The 19,603-nt window shown below is 40.4% G+C and overlaps 1 protein-coding gene across 2 annotated transcripts in view; it reads left to right on the top strand.

Annotated features, from left to right (window-relative positions):
- SLC1A2 (solute carrier family 1 member 2) overlaps positions 1-19,603 on the top strand; it is an 88,400-nt gene that overhangs the window by 55,875 nt on the left and 12,922 nt on the right. For both annotated transcript variants that reach the window (XR_001522268.3, XM_015631586.3), the window contains exons 5-9: positions 2,259-2,418; positions 5,374-5,500; positions 7,869-8,102; positions 10,413-10,607; positions 14,192-14,326. Coding sequence is in view for 1 of the 2 variants with exons in the window: in XM_015631586.3 (XP_015487072.1) it covers positions 2,259-2,418; positions 5,374-5,500; positions 7,869-8,102; positions 10,413-10,607; positions 14,192-14,326 (851 nt within the window). In the remaining variant the exon portion in view is untranslated. The remainder of the gene's footprint in view (positions 1-2,258; positions 2,419-5,373; positions 5,501-7,868; positions 8,103-10,412; positions 10,608-14,191; positions 14,327-19,603) is intronic.

The following is a 19,603-nucleotide window of genomic DNA, read 5'->3' as shown; positions in this document are numbered from 1 at the left end:
AAAATTCAATTTCATGTCAGTAGAAAGTGGTCAAATATCTTGAAAAGGGGCAAAAAAGCAGAAAAAAAGAAGAATTAAGCTACCTGTGTCAGATAGGCTGTTGAAAACGTTAGTATTATTTTTTCAGTGTGTGGAATACCAATGTTCAGGTTGCTTCACTAGTTATGGATCAGCAATTCCACCAATTATTTTTAAATTTAGTAAAAAGAAAAAAAAAAAAGAAAAGAAAAAAATAACTTTTTGGCTTTTCAATGTTTGACTTTAGCAGATTCCAGACTATTTTCTAGTGAAAACCTCTGCCACAAAGCCACATTTCATTTGTGAAGTGTGACTAGATGGAACTTTTGCTTCTGCTAGACCTTAACTCTGTAAGGAGTTAGGCTTTACTTTTCTCTTTTTAGGAGGAAAATTACCTTCAATGCTTCAATGGTGTCAGCATATATTTTCTTTCCTACATTTATAGTCTTTCTCCATAGTCACTCAGTGTTTCCAGGTAGCCCTAGGAGGAAGAAATGTTTTGCAGTAATCCTGCAAAGAGTGGTTCTGAAGGTTGCACAGCAATGGTGCTGAACAGTGTGGGGGGAGGTTTTCATGCCTTCCATTGCCACCAGGCAAAGCACCATGAGGAGATTCATGTGCAGCTTTGGAACTGTTCATCTGCAAACTGGACTGTGGGCTGTCATGAGATTTCAATCTCCCCTGAATTTTAGCATGGTCCACAAGAAAGTTTAAATACATGATGAAAATTTCTATTCCAGCAGAAAAACCATAGGACCATCTGTAAATATGACTGACATTTAAATGGTTTTCTAGTCTCAGATGTGGTCAGAATCTAAGCATTATGGCAGACTCAGCATTTTTAGACACTGTGGCCTTGTTGAAAGGACTGCTGAGGACCTTTGACTTAAGTGACTGTAGTGGAATTTGTGAGTGTGAAGTGTCTAATATTTTAAGTTTAATTTCCCTTACTCAGTTCTTACATTCTGAATACCTCACATAAAAAGTACTTTGTTGACAACATCCCTCAGATAAAATTTAAGTCTGAGTAAAAGTAGGCATGGAAGAATGTTAGGTGGTTTCAGGACAACAGAAGAGTTTCTCATGCAAAGCTGTGTAGGTTTTCTGTCTATATCCCCCTCTCCAGATTTAGGCAGCAGGTTTTAGAAGGAGAAATGTAAGGTATTTTAAAACCAAAAGGCTTTAAACCATATGGATCAGGTCTGGATCATCATCCATAGTACTACAATGTCCATGTCAACAAGAAAGAGGTGCAAACGTTCTTTGAAAAGCTAATGCACAGTTTCTGTTATCTTGCTGTCTTGTGGCAGCAAGGGGAATAGGGGGGAGGTGGGAAAACATGGAAAGCCAGTCATAGCTTCCATACCATTTTGCCTGTCCCAGGACCATGAAGAGGCGGGAAAAAGGTCAAGGTGTGAAGTGGGAGGAAATCCCTTCTAAAAGCAGCAAATCACAGATCTCTCTTTTTTCCATTCCATCCTCCCTTTTTTCCTAGCTGTAACCTCAGGCTCACTTCTACCACTCCTTCCCAGCTTTTCCTTTACCCTGCCTTTCATGTACCAGGAAGGGTCCAAATGCATTCGTAAGCTGATGCCTTCTTTTTTTTTTTAGGTGGTCAGATTTGTATCTGGCAGCATTGGTTATTTTTCTGCAATCTATCCCCCACAATCTTTTAATTAGAGAGCTCAGGGGACTTGTATATTCCATTTTGAGCTCTTGCAGTCAAGAGCACAAAAGCTGTAAGAGAAGTGTTGGAAATGCCCTGAATTTTTGATTCAAATTAACTGGGCCGACTTGAGCTGGACAAACCATCCTGAATAACAAACCTTACTGCAGAGTTGCTGCCATGACTGACCTTTAGAGGCTCTTGGCTTTTGGGGCTAAACAAATGGTATCAGCCTGTAACATACAGTCTGGGAAGCACCCTTTGTGAACTGCCTGCCCAAAGGGACTAACTGTCTGTAAAATGTTTCATTGTAGTGATAAAAAACATGCATTTGCCATACTTTTCACCCTGCAGTCATGAGGAAGACCCCCAGTACTTTGTAACATTTGAAACTGTTGAAAAATAGGCTTCGTTTTGGAAGAAGGGTTAAGAGACTGTAGAATGCATGTCCAATCCTTTACAAACATAGTTCCATGGAATTTCAAGTGAAGACCTTATATTATTAATTCCTTATCTACCATATGGATGCATTCAGTCTGTTTCCATTCTCATCCCCCCTTTTTATTGCCTTCAGATCCAAACTGTCACCAAGAAAGTGCTGGTGCCACTACCTGTTGAAGAGCCACCTAATGTCACTGATTCTGCTATTGCTATGGTGAATGAGACAGCCCCACCTGAAGCCCAAATGGTCATTAAGAAGGGGCTTGAATTTAAGGATGGCATGAATGTCCTGGGTAAGAAAATTTTTTGCCTGTCAAATATGTACATGATATGTATGTCACAGCTTTTTGCTGTGGCTAGGTAGTCAGTGTTGTCTAATTTGGTCTTCAGTACGTGTTTAGTCTCTCCTGACAATCACCAAATGTTATCACCTACTGCCTGTCCATTGGTCTCTGAGATACCACAGAAATCAGCAAGTGAATTGTTCTGGATTGGCAGCTTTGTGGTTATGAATTGGAGGAGTACAGTGGAGCATGTAGGAGGTACCCAAAATACCCTTTCATCCTAGAGGAAGCTAACCTAGGCCAATACTAATGCATACTGGCAAAACAGTGTGGGGGAGAGCTTCAAGAGCCAGTGCTTCACACACCCCCTGATGGATCTGAGCTAAGTTGTTTCCAGTAGGTGTCTCGGGTGTGCTGAACTAATTTGGCTCGAGGCAGAGCCTAAAGTGAGAGGTGGAGTGTGAACCACACCACCCAAGAAAAATCCCAGAAAGGCTTGACACATTTCTGAGTCACTTCTCCCTCCTCCTTTCATCCTGGCTGCTGACCTTTACCAGCTGCAAATGCCATCATGCCATCTTGTCTGGACAAGACAGCAAATGGAGGTGGTAGGAAAACTTTGCCTATCTCCCACCCTTTCCTGAAGCAAGTGTTCAGTCTGTGATGGGGGCACATGAGAAACAAACAGCTTCCACACCACTTCTATTTTCTCTTCCATGTCTAGAGTCCCTGTTTTGTCAGCCCAGGGAGAAGCGCTCCTCCTTCAACTCCTTGCTTTCTGCACGTGGGTGAAGTCAGTCACAAATCAGCTCTCAATTTGTAGCCTCACACCTACACTGGAATATGCTCTGTGATAGCACATCCACAGGGCTGAGGCTGACACCTCTCTGTCTATAGGTGTTGTCCTCAGCGTGGGACAGTATGGAGGGGTACCTAATCCCCTGCTTTCTCTCACCACGAGGCCATAACCTCTGAAGGGCAAATGGTCTCTTACAGCTGCTGAACAGCTCTTGCTGACACAGTGGCTGCTGAGGTGTTGTTGAGTTGGCTGGCTGCTTTGCTTAGATGTAGGGGAGATGATAGCATGTATAAGCTGGTCTTGTTTTTCTGTGAAGCAGCCTGCTCTGCAAGAGCCCTGTATCCTGCCTGCCTTCATGGCTCTCGTTCCATTCCTCATGTGGGGGCAGAGGAGCCACTTTCAGAGCTGCAGGTTGGCATTTTGCACCAGGCATGAGGCAGCAGCTCATTGCCAATGCTGTTTACCCTCATCTGTTTTTTTCCCTCCTGGAATTCTGCTTATGCATTAAAATAAAATAGTTGTTCTGATGTGAGAGATGCGTTACATTTAATGCTGGGCTTGTTTTGTGCAGGCTCTGTCATGGAAAAGTTCTACAAGGCTGAATAAAATTCCTACAGGAAAGAAATACACACTTTAGCTGAGGAATTTGCTGTTTTGACCAATGTCTCTCAAATTTCTTGAGTTTTTTGGGTTGGTTTGGTGTGGGTTTGATTTTGAATGAAGAAATGAAAATGTTGTGGGAGTTACCATCCAGTTTGGATAAGCTGTACAAGCTGGGAAAATTCCTGCAAATGGGAACCAACCTGACTCTCATGACTAACATAGCAGCTCATTTGGAATTAATGAACAAAACTACCAATTAACATTTTCTAATGCAGATTCTGAGTTCCAGGAAGTAACTTGGTCTTTGAAAAGCTTTTCATCATTTCTCTACGCTCTACAGCACACAAACATATGCTTCACTTCCCTATTCAACTGACTCAACAAAGATAGCTTGGTTCTAAAGAATGACTTTGTATCCAGGAAATTGGATTAAAAAAAAAGAAGAAGAAAAAAAAAGTCTGGTTGCTTAACCCAGTGTGAGGATATGGGACAGCCTGTCTTTTCCCAGGCTATTGCCAGCTCATATTCCCTTATCTTGAATATTTTTGTGTCCCAGTAAGTTTTTTTCATAGGAATTTCCCAGATGAGTTTACACATTTTTTAAATACTGGACTCATATCATGACTGAAAATTTAGCTTCAAAGATTGGCTGAAGATTCAAACCATCTGTCAGTATCAGTTAATAATCCAACTCTGGATGCTGAAAATTTCTGGATCTGAAAGGTTGGCATTGAAGAAACAGCTCCAAAGTAATCCATGGCAGATGCATCAGTTGTTTTTTCACAGATAGTCCAATACTCCAGATTCACACCTTAGCATTTACATTTAGGAGCCAAATGTTACCCATAACGATTGCTATGATTTTATATCCACTGATAGCCTTTTCAGTGAGGTTAATCTGCTTATTGGGAGCTCTGTGGTTAAGTGCAATACCCACCTTCTCCTCCCACCTCTACCTTCTTCATTTAACGAGAATACTCCTGGCCTACAAAAGTTCTAGGGCTACTTTTGCCTTTCCCTACACTCCAGAACTGATTAGTCTGTCAAGGCACTTTTGTAAAGCCTGAGAAAATTCCTCTTGGTTTCTTGTAACTGTTCTAACAACAGAGTTACAGTGCAGCACTGTCTTACCTTTCCCATTTGCCAGGGCTCGTGAGGTTTCTAATATGAGATTACTGTATATGTATTTTTTGATGATCAGATTAATACAGGAAAAACCCCAATAAAATCATAATTGGGTTGTGAAATTGTAATTTAGTAACACCTCAAAGAATTAAAGATTTTCTGGATTTGATCATGGTAGTTGAGAATGAGTACATATTAAAAAGTCCCAAGACATGTGTAATACCCTATAGGTCTGAAATCCTGAGCAATGTGCTCTAGGATAGCCCTACTTGTGCAGGGAGGTTGGACCAGATGACCCACTGTGGTTCCTTCCAAGTTTACCTAAACTGTGATTCTGTGCTTCTGTGAAATCTGGATTTGCAGGTAGCATTAAAACATTGACTAGGTGCAAAAACTTCCTAAAAGCCTTCTTTTTGTCTTGCAATTTTTCCCAATAGGTTTGATAGGATTCTTTATTGCTTTTGGCATTGCTATGGGGAAAATGGGAGAACAGGCCAAGATGATGGTGGATTTCTTCAACATCCTGAATGAGATTGTAATGAAGTTAGTAACCATGATCATGTGGTAAGTTTGTAGTTCCAACTCGCAGAACAAAAAAGTATTTTTTAAAAAGCCCTTGTAAAACCTTCATATAGTGATGCCAGTTTGTTAGTAAACAGTGAAATTAAATAGTTGACTTTCTAAAGCCCTGACAGGTATATTAGAACCTCAGCAGCATTATTTCTATTTGGTGAGGATTATTTAGGACTCACTTTGAAACATTTCTGAAGAGATTCTGTTCTTTGTGTGCTGAAATACAACACATGCATGTACCAGCAGAGGCCTTCAAATGCCACATTGGCTATGGAAGTTCATTATATAGGAGAGCACCTAAGCAAGCAAGAATGGCCCACGTAAGAACACCCCAATCTTCCTGGGATGTTAGCATAGTCCCAGGGTATTACCTAGGAGGTATAATTACAAAAAATGTCTGTGGACACGATTTATTCACAGCCTTCTTTAGTAAAAGTACCATCAAATAAAATTCCAGTAGTTTTCAGTGATGTGCAGTCCTTTGTTCAGAATGTGTCTTAGAAGCTCGCTGCAGTGGGGTCACGGGAAGATGTGTGCCCTGTTTTTGAAGTATACCTGTTTGTAATCATGGGGCCTGATTTGCCTTTAAGGAGTGACTTTACCCATTTAAGTCTGAGCCCTTGTTTACACTTCTGAGAGGGGACTCTTTCTCTCTCATATTTTTTTTTTTTAAGTGTTTCTTCTGAGTGCTTCCCCAGAGCTATTTGTATGCCAAGTGTGGCCATCTCACATAAAGCCAGTTTGCCAGAACATAAAAACTCATTGCTGTGTTTGGCATTGTACTGCTATGTTTCCTGGGTCTTTGAGAGCAGAAATTGCCACTCCAACATCACACACCTATGGTGGTCCATTGCTGCCTGGCATTCCCTGGTGTCCCTGGGAGTAATTCTTGAGTTGCAGGGTGCCTGAAGCACGAGTCGCCAGCACCATCAGTGTTTCAGTGGGACACTGTTAGGCAGGAGTGATGCAGACAGTAACAGCAGTGTGGAAATGTGCAGAATAACAGAAAGAACTTGAAGCAATGACCTTGCATTCCTGATTTGCTCCTGCTTTTCTGTAGATGATCTTATAAAGATGATCTGCATAAAACCAAAGTTGTTTTTATTCACAAAACTTTCAATATTTACTCAATCTCCACTCGACAGAGAGATGGTAACTATACTCTCATAACCCTCCAGGGGCTAGAATTTACTCTTACTTAGTACCATTTGCTAGACCCAAGACATAATACCCTGCCTACAATATAAACGCTCTCTAGTAGTCAGTGTTGCAACAGCAGAAAATCTTTCAAGTTTCAAGAAATTCCTTGTAAATATTTATTTTTATTGATGTGCTTTTTATTTCTCTTATGAAAAAAGGAAATTGATGTTGGGAATTCCTTTAGTTCGTCTCTGTTTAGAATTTTTAAAGATCTGTTGAGGCCAGAAGCATGGGGGTTTGAGTGTGTGTTTATAAAGAAAAATGCACTTCCTTATGCAGAGTTAGGTTTTATTTGGTTTATGATTTCTCAACACAGACATCTGTAACTCCCATGGCACCTACAGACTCTCAGAAGCATGGCTACACAAGCATAAAGCAAAACAGACATCTGGCTCTGACACCATGTAGCTCTCTATAAGAACTGTATTTTGTCAAGTTCATTGAAATGTGGATTTATGATAACTGGTATAAGAGCTGGGCTTGCATTTGAAGTGATTGAAGGCTTTCCAGGCCTTGGGCACATTGCTTGAGAAACCACCAGATATTTTAACAAAAACCAGGAAGCACTTTTATTCTGAAAGTCAGTTTCTTTTGTATTGTTTTAATGATTGAGGAGACAAAAACCCTACCCTAAGTAAAAAAAGCACATGAATAATGAAGAATCCATAAATTAAAAAGCATTTGTCTGAATTGGTGAAAGAACATAGTGGAAACATTTTTAGCCTTCAATATACAAACAGTTCATTTCAGCAAATACTTTAACTGAAGTAAATAATGCAACCCCCTGAAACAAGATAAACAGTGGGTTGTAAAAATTATGTTTTAAGAACAAACCTATACCATTCTTTATAATGATACAACCCTGTGTAACATCACCATATTCCTGTACAATGTTATTTTAGGATTGAAAACTATTCAGGAAAGGCCTATTCCATTTGACAGGATGGAAAATGAAGTAGATGGGGAATTTGCTGGAGATGCCCATTATTTTTATAAAAGACATGAAAACTATCCCTTGAATTTCCATCAGTTCTTGATGTGCACCTCAGTTTTGAGCCTGAGAGCTCCCCACTCTTCTCCAGTCTGTGTTTTGTTCAGCACAGTTTTTGTGACTGCACTGCCAAGATGAATTCTGTCTATGATTGTTTTCTTTCTCCAGGTATTCCCCGTTGGGTATTGCTTGCCTCATCTGTGGAAAAATCATTGCAATCAAGGACTTAGAAGTAGTTGCTAGACAACTTGGCATGTACATGGTCACTGTGATTGTGGGTCTTGTCATCCATGGAGGGATCTTCCTGCCTCTGCTCTACTTTGTGATAACAAGGAAAAGCCCATTTTCATTCCTCGCTGGGATTTTCCAGGCATGGATCACAGCGCTAGGCACAGCTTCCAGGTACACCTGAGAAATACCAGTGTGCTTTATTTTTTAGCAGATTATTACCTGCTGTTTAGACATGGTACATCTGTTGTTCTAATCTTCACTGCAAGTTCATTTTATGCCACTGAATGAAAACTATTTTTAATACAGCCGTGTTTAAATAAATCAAAATACCAGTTGCCTTCAGGATTCTCTAGAGAGGCTGTATAGCCACCTGCAGACATCTGAAGACCTACTTTCTGTTTTCTACCATTTGCCTAATACTTGTGCAAATTGTGTTAATTCTGTGCTCATTTTCTCAACTAGGAGAAAGCGGTAATTCTATTTATTTGGAGAGTATGTTAAGACCAGTCTCATTGCATTCAAGAAAGAAAAAACAAACAAACATTACTAGTTTCACAAAAGAAAGGGAAAAAAAACCTTTCCGTTTGTATTTTAATCAGTTTTTGCAAAATAACTTCTGGACTTCAGTGAAAAGCTGAGCATTTTAGACTTTTTAATGCACAGAACAGATATAGAAAAATCTGTAAGTAACACAGCTCTCAGTAATTAATTCTAAAAAAATTAAAAATTGGTGTTTTGCAATGAGGCAGTCAGTAGATCTTGAGTTGAAAATGTTTTTCAGTTAAATACCATATTTTAAAGTGTTTTCTTTCAATAAATGTTTTATTTCTGAAGAAAATTTAATCGTCCAGTCTAATTAAAAAGGTGAAAACAAAAGACCCTAGTTCAAAATGGACTGCCAGAAATCTGAGCATTCTTGATTTGAAGAATGCCGTGAAAGAACTGTAATTCAGCTGTCTCTTTGGGTCAACCCAAGCCACTCTGCTGAACATCTTCTCTCTTGAAGAACAAGAGTCTCTGGGGGACCTTTCTGATGTGCAGAAATATCTGATGGGACATGCCGAGAAGATGATGCCTATTTTCAGTGATGCCCAGACAGGAAGAGAGGGAGTTGGCACAAACTGAAGCACAGCAAATACCATCTGAACAGAAGAAAACTCATTTTGCTGTGATTTACTGCAACAGTGCATGAACACTGACACAGGTTACCCAGAGGAGTTGTGGAGTCTCCATCTCTGGAGATCCACTAAACCTGTCTGGTACAGTCCTGGGAAACATGGGAAACCTGCCCTAGCTGCTCATGCCTTGAGCAAGGTGGTTGGGATGGGTGACCTCCAGAGATACACCCCAGCCTCAGTAATTCTGTGGCTCTGTGGTAAACAGAGTTGGATTATAGGAGATCTGGTCTGGCCAAGAGTTTTCATAAATGACAATTTACCTAAGGCTTTCATTGAAGTGTTGGAGTTTCCACTTCAGTAGTATTTTTGCATGGAGGTGTTTTATTTTGAGCAAGTGAATATAATGACCTGAAATACTCTCACAAAAGCAAGGCACTGTGTGTCTGTGCAAAGAGCTTTTCTCTTACAGACATCTTTTGCATCTTTTCCTATCCTCCTACTGTGTTTCACGTCCTTTCTTCCTGTCTTCTAGTGTTGGAGAGCAACATGGGTTGTATTTTTTTTGCCTGGCTTTTTCAGTCCTTAACACCATACCAATTTCTCCATTTAGAGCTAATTCACAGTCAAAGAAATTTAAAATTTGTCCTTACAGTCAGAGGTCTGTGTGTCACACTCAGAGGTCTGTATATCAGTGTTATGGTCTGGTTCTTAAAATGGTTAGAAATGCCTCTGCCCAAATTAAGGGGCACCCAAGACTGTATGCCAAAGTTGATAGTATGGATTTTATTAAACTGTGAATATGAGAGATAGAGAGAAGGGAAGGAAGAGAGATAAATATAAAAGAGGTGGGGAGACAGAAACAGAGTGACAGATTAAAGAAAATGTGGAACTTTGTGGATCCCACAAGCATCCCATTGATGCTGTCCATCAGGTCTTCTTGGTGGTGAGGGTCCACCAAAAAACATAGAATCCAATGGATTACTGTACATTCAGGCCAGGTGGGAGTGCCCAGGTTCTTCCCCCAGGGTGGGAGGCAGTTTGACAGTCTCTTGCAGTAGACTCTGGGTCTGTTGCATCACATGCAATGCCTTGGTGCAAAGCCTCAGCAATGAGTCTGAAAAATTCATCCAGGCACTCTCAAGCTCTCATTCTACTTCAAGTCATGTTCATGTCTTGGCCTCAGTCCCACTTCTAGCTAAATATAGGCCTAATTTAAAAATTGTCTAAAAAAGGCTTAAATCACAGCAGAAAGTGGAAGTAGAAAATGTAAACAATGTTATTAGAATTTGTGATTTTTGCTCCCTTATGTGTATGTGTTATACTGAGTTGAACTATGTCTTCTTTATGTGTTTTTGCTTTCTAGTGCTGGAACATTACCCGTCACATTCCGGTGCCTTGAAGAAAATCTGGGCATTGATAAGCGTGTAACAAGGTTCGTTCTTCCTGTTGGAGCAACTATTAACATGGATGGAACTGCCCTTTATGAAGCTGTGGCTGCCATCTTCATAGCACAGATGAATGGAATTGACCTGGATGGAGGCCAGATAGTTACTGTGAGGTCAGTTCAAAAGAGTCCTTTGTTTTTACAGACTGTAAAATGTGAATGCTTTGGGTTGGATGTCTTCTCAGCAGCTGAGTCGTCTCAGTTGGATTCAGTATGAAAAACGTGGATTTCTAATAATGATACACAAATGAATGTTTTATATATAGGTCCCCATTCTCTGGTGATGTGTTTGCTATCATTTGCAGCCTTAGGGCACGCTGGTGGTGTTTCATACTTCTGCAGCTGACAATTGTCATGGTTTAGCCCTGGGCAGACACCAAAGCCCACACAGCTACCCACTCACTCCCTCACCAGCAGGATCAGGGAGAGAATCACAGAGCAAAAGACAACTCATGGGCTGAGATAGCAATAGTTCAATAGGGAAAGCAGAAGCAGAAGCAGTGCACACAAGGAAAGCAAACCAAGGAGTTAATTCACTGCCTCCCATGGGTGAGCAGGTGCTCAGCCACCCCCAGGAGAGCAGGGCCCCACCACATGTGACAGGCACTTGGGTAGACAGAGGACATCCTTCCAAACTCCCCTTTTCTCCTTCTTCCTCCCACCTTATGCACTGATGACATACCATGTGGTGTGGAATGTCCCTTTGGTCAGGTGTGGTCACCTGTCCTGGCTGTGTCTCCTCCCCTGCACCCCCAGCTCCCTCACACTGTGGCTGTACAAGAAGCAGAAAAGGCCTTGGCTCTGGGTGAGCCCTGCTCAGCAATAGCAGAAACATCTCTGTGTTATCAACCCTCTGTTCAGCACAAATCCAAAACACAGCCCCATGCCAGCCCCTGTGAAGGAAATTAACTCTACTCCAGCCCAAACCAGCACACAAAACAGTGCCAATTGTAATATAAAGCATTATCTGTCCAATGAAATGCTGCTTTTTTTTTTTTTACTTCAGTTCAAGGGGAATGCTACAAATATTACAGGGGCCATTAACTTTTTAGAATACATCTGTTTATATACACTAAAAGAAAAAAGTATACCTAAAAAATCTTTCTATGTGACTTTGGTGAAAAAATAATGAACTGAGTATAGCCCATCCTGAGAGTGAGATTGTCTGTGGCATGGTCTGGATACTCCCCAGACCTTTTATCTCTAACCCAGCAAATATTAACTGTAGTCTTTTCATATCCAATTGTCTTATACAGAAGAAAGCTGAGCATCTGTGAAGACAAAAGAAAGTACCCATTAAAAAAGGATAAGAGTGATTGAAGACTGTTTACTGTAAGGGAGTTTTAACTTGAAGACAGCAGGTCTAACATTTTGAATAGTTGAAATGGAAACCACAAATGAAGGCTGCCAAGTTTGTCTTCTTCCTGCCGTTTTCACCCACACAGTTTTCTTTTATTAAACCTTTTTAACACTGAAGAAACTCCTGCAAAGGGATGTCTAATTCTATGTTTCTTGCCCTGCTATACTAGTTCTACATTTTCTGTTAGTTTACTTCCTGCCCTGACTCCTGAAATAGTAAAGCCAAGTTTGTAAAAGGTTTTCAGGGCTGCTATTCTAATGAAGGCAGATGCTAGACCTGCATGATCCATATTTGTTCCTAAAACTGAAAATAGTCATTTCAGAGATGCCACATATTAAACTAAATTGGGACAAGGAAATTCGAATCAGGAATCTGCTGTTGTCTAGATTTGGTAGGCTTGAACCTGAGTTACTCCTCTTCCTCTGAGGGATTGACCAGTCGTCTCTTCCTGATCTCACCGTTTCAAGGCTGGTGTATTCAGCTTTGTGATTGACATTTACAAAGCAGGGGGCAACTCTGATCTATTTGTTAAACCACTGGTTTTCCTCTTCATGCATTTTTGCTACAGCAATATGACAAGAACTATCTCTTGAGATGACAGTACAAATGAAGGAAAGGTTATTAGGTTTTGTTTGGTGTATGCATTTTGTGATACTGAGAATATTCAAATTACCCAGACCTCATAGACTTAATTAGTCTTTGACCAGCCTTAGTTACTTCATACTGGTCATTTAATTCCTCTGATTTTCTGTGTTTGGGAAATGGTGATCTTAGTAGTTAAGACAGGTTCTGTTTAGTTCTGAATAGTGCTAGCTTCATTCCCCTCCAGGTCTGAAAGCACTGCTGTAGGAAGGCAGACAGGAGCATTTCCTCACAGAGTTTGGAAGGAATCCCTTACCAGTTTAGGCTGGAAGTGCCTGAGGATCTGGCATCACGTGCAAGGCCTGACAGCAGAGCAGAGCATCCTGCCTGCACACCTGCTGGACCTATCTGGGTGTTTAGTAAGCCAGGCTGTGCTCTAACACATACACCTGACAAACACACTGCAGCCTGGGTCAGACCAAACCAGAAAGCATCTGGCAGCTCTCAATCAGGCTAACATCCTCACAGATGAGTTCTGGGGCTAATGGGAAAGTATTTCCTGCTGTCTGTTCTCCCCTACTTCTGTATTGGAAGCACTTTCAGATTGCTTGGGTACAAGTGGTGGGTGAGCCCCTGGTCCCTCCAAGAAACCCTAAGGAACTGCCACCTGCTGTGGTGCAGTTCACTGCTTTTGTGTGCTAAGTCTCCACCCACAGCCCAATTTCCTGGGCATTTTTTCCTGGGCAGCCCAATTGTGGAACTTTTCTCTTCCTTGACTGGCTTCCAGGTGAAATCCCCCTAGAGACAGAGCCTCCCTCCATTTCCTGCCTCCCTAACACCTGGCATGTGCTAGGGCTTTCAGCATGTGTACAGCCCCTACAGTAATTTTTCACCTCCTTATGTTGAGGCATAAATAAAAATCAGATTGGTCCCTCTCACTTGGTTTCCTTTTTATTCACCCTCCTCCTCTCCCTCTGCTTCTCCCTCTCCTCCTTCTCTTCCCTGTTTTTCTCCCCTTGACTTTCACTCTTACAAATTTATTTATTTTGTCATTCTTTATGGGACTGCCCAATGATGTTGATATTTGTTATGGTCTGTGTTGTATTTTTACAAATATTTGAAGCTCAGACTTTCACTCCATTGATCTTCATCAAAATGTAAGAGGTAAAAACAAGCACAGTTTTGGATTTATGAAACAATCAGATCAATTTTGCTTTATCATCTGGGGTGATTTGTGTCCAGGCTTGGTACACCACTGGCTTGTATTTTGGGAGCTTTGGATACCAGACTTATGTTCTTCTTTATTTAATAATAATTGTTTTCCCTCAGCCTTTAGTTACTTGAAGACAATTCAGTCTTCAGGTAATATAAATAAACAGAAATGAATCACCCTAAAAATTCAACCTGTAGTCACCAGACTGGCATGTCTGGATGGTCAAAACTCAGGATTCAAAACCCTGGATAAGTTTGTTGAGTTTAGAAAACACCACAGCACAGATTTGAATGTCATAACTAGCTTACAGACAACCCTCTTCCAATTCTTGGAACAAACCCCATAGATCTGGCCTTCCCTAATAAATATTTTTAGAGAAACACAAGAGTGAAAAATATGACTTGAGCTTACCTTGGTTAATCATATAGTTGTGTTTTATGGGAAGAACACATTCAAAATATGACCTTCCTAATGGTTACACGAGTATGCAAGTGAAGTGTGTGTTCTCTTCCAGCTACTTCCATTTGATTTTTGTTTTTGCAGTTTGACTGCCACCCTTGCAAGCGTTGGAGCTGCCAGCATTCCCAGCGCGGGACTTGTCACTATGCTGCTGATCCTGACTGCAGTGGGTCTCCCTACCCAGGACATCAGTTTGCTTGTTGCTGTTGACTGGCTTTTGTAAGTTGTGCTGACTCCCCTGCTTGGTGCAGAAAAGGCAGTGAAGTTTGTCCACAGTGCATTACAGGTCTTAAAGAACTCTGAGTCTCTCCTCTGCAGATAAATCCAAGGAGAAAATGGGATATTCAGTGAAGCAGGAGACACTGAAAGCAGCTTCTCAGCTGTTACAAACTGTTACAGAGCTCCTGAAATCAGTTTCTGTGAGCCAAGGGTCTTCATGGCACACTTGTGAGCTGACACTTTTATATTATCTTCTTCCTAAGGATGCCTTTCTGTCACTCAAGAGCAGTTTTCTAATCTTTGCTTTCATATTTCCATTTATTATAGTTCTGGTCTAAAACGAAGGATGAACGCTGAAAATGCAAGTTCCATCAAGATTTTGCCAGCAAGTTTACAGTGATTTGGGAATTTGTAGTTTCAAATGTTTTATACTTGTAGGGGGGAAAGTCGGTTTCTTATTGTATATAAGAAAGCAAAATACCTTTAAAAAGAGCCTGTTCCAGGACAAAGAACAAAGACAAGTAAGAATGAAAACTGAAATAAAGAAGGTAATTCCCTCATTTAATTTTACTGACAGATCATTCAAACTAGAAAGAATGGCTTTAATTTCCAAGAACTTGTGATCAAAGTCCTCCAGTGCCATTGCAGGTCCTCCAGCAAGAAACAGCTAACACACATATTGTTTTCTGAGGCTATTGAGGTCTTCAACACTTGAATACAGAAGCTGAAAATACAGAGAGAGGGTATGCCAGGCCACGTCCTTTCTCTTGCTGTCATTTGTCAGCTGGGATATCCTTCTGTCATCTGTGCAGAACTGGAAGAGGCTCAGTAGCCCTTAAGTTGTACTGGCCTCTGGAGACACTTTTGTATTGTCCTGTACTGCTGCAGCACAGTATATTCTGGTATATTCTGGTCAACAGCCAGCTCTCCCCTAATTTTCTTTTAAGTAGTAAAGACATTTGTTTTTGTTGTCCCAGTTGTGGTGCCCAGAAAGGGAGACATAAATATAACTGTACTATTTGTGTGTTTTCTCCTACACTAGCAGCCTCAGCTGCCTGCTGCTGGTAGCTTTCAGTTCCAGAAACACAATTAAAATTATGCAAGAAGAAATAGCAGAGTTGGGAATGAACATGTGCAGATAAAATATAAGTTTAATTTTCTGTCATTATCTTTTGGCTTATTGAGAAAAATTCAAGAACTTAATCCTCTAACATGTATTTTGGGTCTACTGGCATGGTCTATCTGTCACTAAGAATTTTGAAGGATAACATGCAGCTCTGATCTCTGCTTCAGGGAAAAAAGAAAAGGGAATTTAGAGCTTGAGGAGGCAAAGGGAAAACTTTACTTATATGATTTATATATAATTGAATTTCATGATATCATGATACAGAATGGTGAAATGAGAAGGTACAGAAGGCACAGGGTGTGATACGTGATATTCAGTGAGTTTATTATATTTATGATGTCATAGTTGAAAACAGGAAAGTGGTATAGGAATCTGCAGCTGGAAGAAGGAGAGAAAAAATATATAAAAATATATTTTAAACATCTGTTTTTCTTGGCTCTCCAAGTAAGGCAAATAGGTAGGTTTCTGCAGCTGGTAGGAGGATGTGCAAAAGGAGCCTGTGGTTTATTTGGTTTTTTTAGGGAAATGTATTTTTAAAATATTCCTGTGGACTGAGAAGCTCTGCCTACACTAGCAAGCCTCAGAGCTGTAAGTTTATCAGCACTTCTGATCCACTAGTGGGTGTTGCATTTCAGCAAATCCCACTGGCTAATCCAACCTTTCTTAAGAAATAAAAACTTCCATACTGTGGAGCTGTAGCCATGATGAATGTAGGAAGAGGAAGGATAGGAATTCTGAAAGAAATACTTCAATATGTCTTTCCAAAATAAATGGAAGGCAAGAGAACTTTCAGCCCAAACGGTTGGGTTTGGATCCTCATGGCCTACTGATCAGCAGTGCCAGTGCAGCATGACTCAGAGCTGAAAGGTAAAAGGAAAAGAGATAAAAGAAGAGGTGAGAAGCTCTGTGTCATGCCACTGGTGCTGCAAAGTCAAGATGCTGTTTGTTGGTGAAAGTGCTGTACTTCCTAATCTATTTTCAACATCTAATAGCTTCATTTTCCATCTTCCAGTGGCTGTGTTGTGGTACCCATAATGATCTAATGAGCTACGAGGAATGATGCTGCTGATATTGCTATGTTAAGAAAAGGCACACAGGCCAACTTCTGAGCAAGCTTTTGCATGCACAAACCAAACCTAAAGAATATCTGAAATGAAATGTCATAAATGTCATTTTATTTACCTACAAACATTAAATAATGTTACAGCAGTATTTCTAACAGCACGTAGAAGAGAAGGTTAAAGTATTTAAGACCCAATTCCAGCCGCTTTTCTGGAACACATGAGTAAATGCAACCAGCCATGTAGAAATACTTGGAATAGCCCTTCAATAACATTTCAATTTCAGATTAAAAATATTTTAAAAAATACTCTACTCTATGAGTTTTTCATTATTTTTGATAGATGCAAATATCAGAACATGCTGATTTTACAGTACTACCACCACCTGAAATTGTGGTCGTACCAAAACCAGTTTTACATGATTTAGTCATTGTGTAACACAAAGATCACTTTATGTCAAATCCTTAAACTTGGCAGTCTCTCCTTCAAACTGGAGCTTAAAAGTTTCTATATAGATTTTTTCTCAAGCCTCTCCTATATGTGTTGGGCTGTTCAATTTTTCTACCTCCTGTGCATACATACCCAGTGTAAGTTCTTTCAACCAGGCAAGTTTCCCAGGATTTCACAACTCTTACAGTCTCTCCTACAGCTTAAAACCAATTACAGCACAGCAGTGGCATTTTTAGGACAGTAATTATATGCCAACAGATGGAATAAAATGAGCTTATTTTGTTTGAGCCAGAAACTGGGTACTTACTCTCCAGATGTGAGCTGACAAGCTTAGCAAATATCAGTGGTACCAGATTAGTGGTATTTTGTGGCAAAGAGAGAGGAATTAGGGAAAACAAGCTTGAGCAGCTGATCTGGTACTTAAACTTTCATTCAGTAACTCAGAAAAAGATTACTTCAGTTCTGACTCCGGGTCTGAATATTCTGAATCTAGATCTAAGTCAAGGCTTAGGTCAGAGTCAGAATATTCAGACCCACTTGAAGTCTGGGTTTTATGAACAGGGTCTAGACTGCAACTTTCCTTTATTTGTTTTGTTTACGTCATCCCGCTTGCCTGGAATTAATTGGTTGGTTAGTTTTAACGAAAGAGTAAGTACAATTGTCTTTGTTCTTCATAGGGTATTCTTTGCCCCAAAATAGGTCAGTGGCACTTTGCTGTTGATTCCTGACAGCTGAGACTTTGCTGTTTCTGTTGTAAGGACCTTCCTTCGGATCGCTCAGTGTAACGCATTGTGCATCAGTGTGCAGTTTGTATTGCTGAATCTCTCAGCTAGTGGTATGTGTGCAGGAGCTGGAGCATCTCCTCAAATGACCCTTTCAGAATTTGAATTCTGCCACAATTATATTTATATATTCTCTCCACTTTGTTTCTTTGGCATCCTATACTATCCCTCTGTCATTTGGCATCAGTGAATCCCTTCAAAATTTAATACCACTCATGCAAAAAAATTAAGTAGGTGTTCTTTTTGTAGAGTTGTATTGCTAGGTTCAGTGTATTTAATGGTCTTAATTAAAAATCACACCAGAAAGTCTTATTTTCCTATTCTACCACTCTGACCAGGTTTAAAATAGTCTTCACAGGCATTGGATGAGAACTGTATAAAGCATTTAATTTGTGTGAAGCAAAACTGGAAGGACATTTTCCTCCTATAGACTGTTGGTTTCTTTCTCGGGGAAATTACTGTAGAGGTTTTTTCCCTTCTGGGTATTCTTTTGAAGCCAAAAAAAAAAGAAAGAAAATTAACTGCTTCAGCAAAGATATTACACCACAAAGTCTGTAAATATGTAAACATGATAATGTTGAGAGGAAAAGGAGAAACTTGAATGGGACTATAATTCCACAGTCAAGAAAGTCAGATTTACTGATGTGTAGAGCAAAGATGTTAAAATCAACTCAAAAGTTTATATTATCGTAAGTTAGCATGAATAATGAATGTTTATCAGTTGAGGTTTTATATATTTAGAACTTTTTTTCTCGGTGTTCTACAGAAAAAGGAGCTGTCACACAAATCTAGTACTAGAAATACTAGAAACGTTGTTTTGAAATTAATCACTGTCTTGGGAAATGAGGTCTTACATGCTAGCTTTTGTCACTTGGCAAGTGTCCTCACTGTTCAACCTGGCCGTTTTGTGTAAATGAATCTTCATGAATATAGTTCTGAGAATTAATCAGTGTAATCACTTCTCTGACCTATTTGGCAGAGCTAGACTCGGTTGCTTTCATTTGGTTTAATTTGCAAGCCTTGGTCAGAAGGTTTTTAGGAGTTTTATGTTCAGTGCAGATATGAAGAGGCAAATGAGATTGTAAATGATTTTAACATGTGTGCTGCAGCAGGAAAGATAGCAGGATCCAGCTCCCATTTTTGCAGAATTTTGGTCAGGTTTGGGGCACAATTCTGAAGTCAGGGGAAATCCACAACTGTGATTCACTGTTGACAGATAGAACTGCACTAAAGACAAGACAGGAGAAAGATGGCATGTCTGTTTAGTGGCATCCTGTCCAGAAAGTGCCAACAAACATATTTCTTTGTAACGAAGCATGTTAGCCTCTGTTGGCACCCTCCTACAACAAGGGGCACTCGTTAGTGAAATGCTGTCACAGGCTCATAATTTTGTAGGCCATGACCTATATTTGGGTTGCTCATATGCCAAGCTCTGGCACTCATAGTGTGAGTGGGAATGCTGCCACACCAACAGATGGCCATCTGTAAAGATGGTGCCAGGAGAGGAGCTGCAATAGCCTAAGCATTATGGAGATATTTCAGGCGTTTTTGTTCCCCATCGTTTGCTCACTAAGAGTAAAGGGAGTTTATTAATTCAAACCAGAAATGAGAACAGCTCATCAGAACCAAAATCCTTTTCTCTGGCTGCATAAAGTTCAATGCTCTGATAAATTCACATGAAACAAAGGGCAGGGGTGTGAGCCTGGCACCCTGATGTCAAAACCCCCAGCTCCAGAATCAGGCACTGGGGGATCTCAGTTAACACAGCTCTGCAGTTTGGCTGGGGTCTAACATACATTCTTTGCCAAACCCCATGAGAATAAACAGCTGGGACATGGAAGTTGGAACATCCTCCCTG

Source organism: Parus major, chromosome 5 (assembly GCF_001522545.3).
Source record: "Parus major isolate Abel chromosome 5, Parus_major1.1, whole genome shotgun sequence".
NCBI lineage: Eukaryota > Metazoa > Chordata > Aves > Passeriformes > Paridae > Parus > Parus major.
Note: the sequence above shows the minus strand (reverse complement) of the source record. Positions and strands in the feature narration are given on the sequence as shown.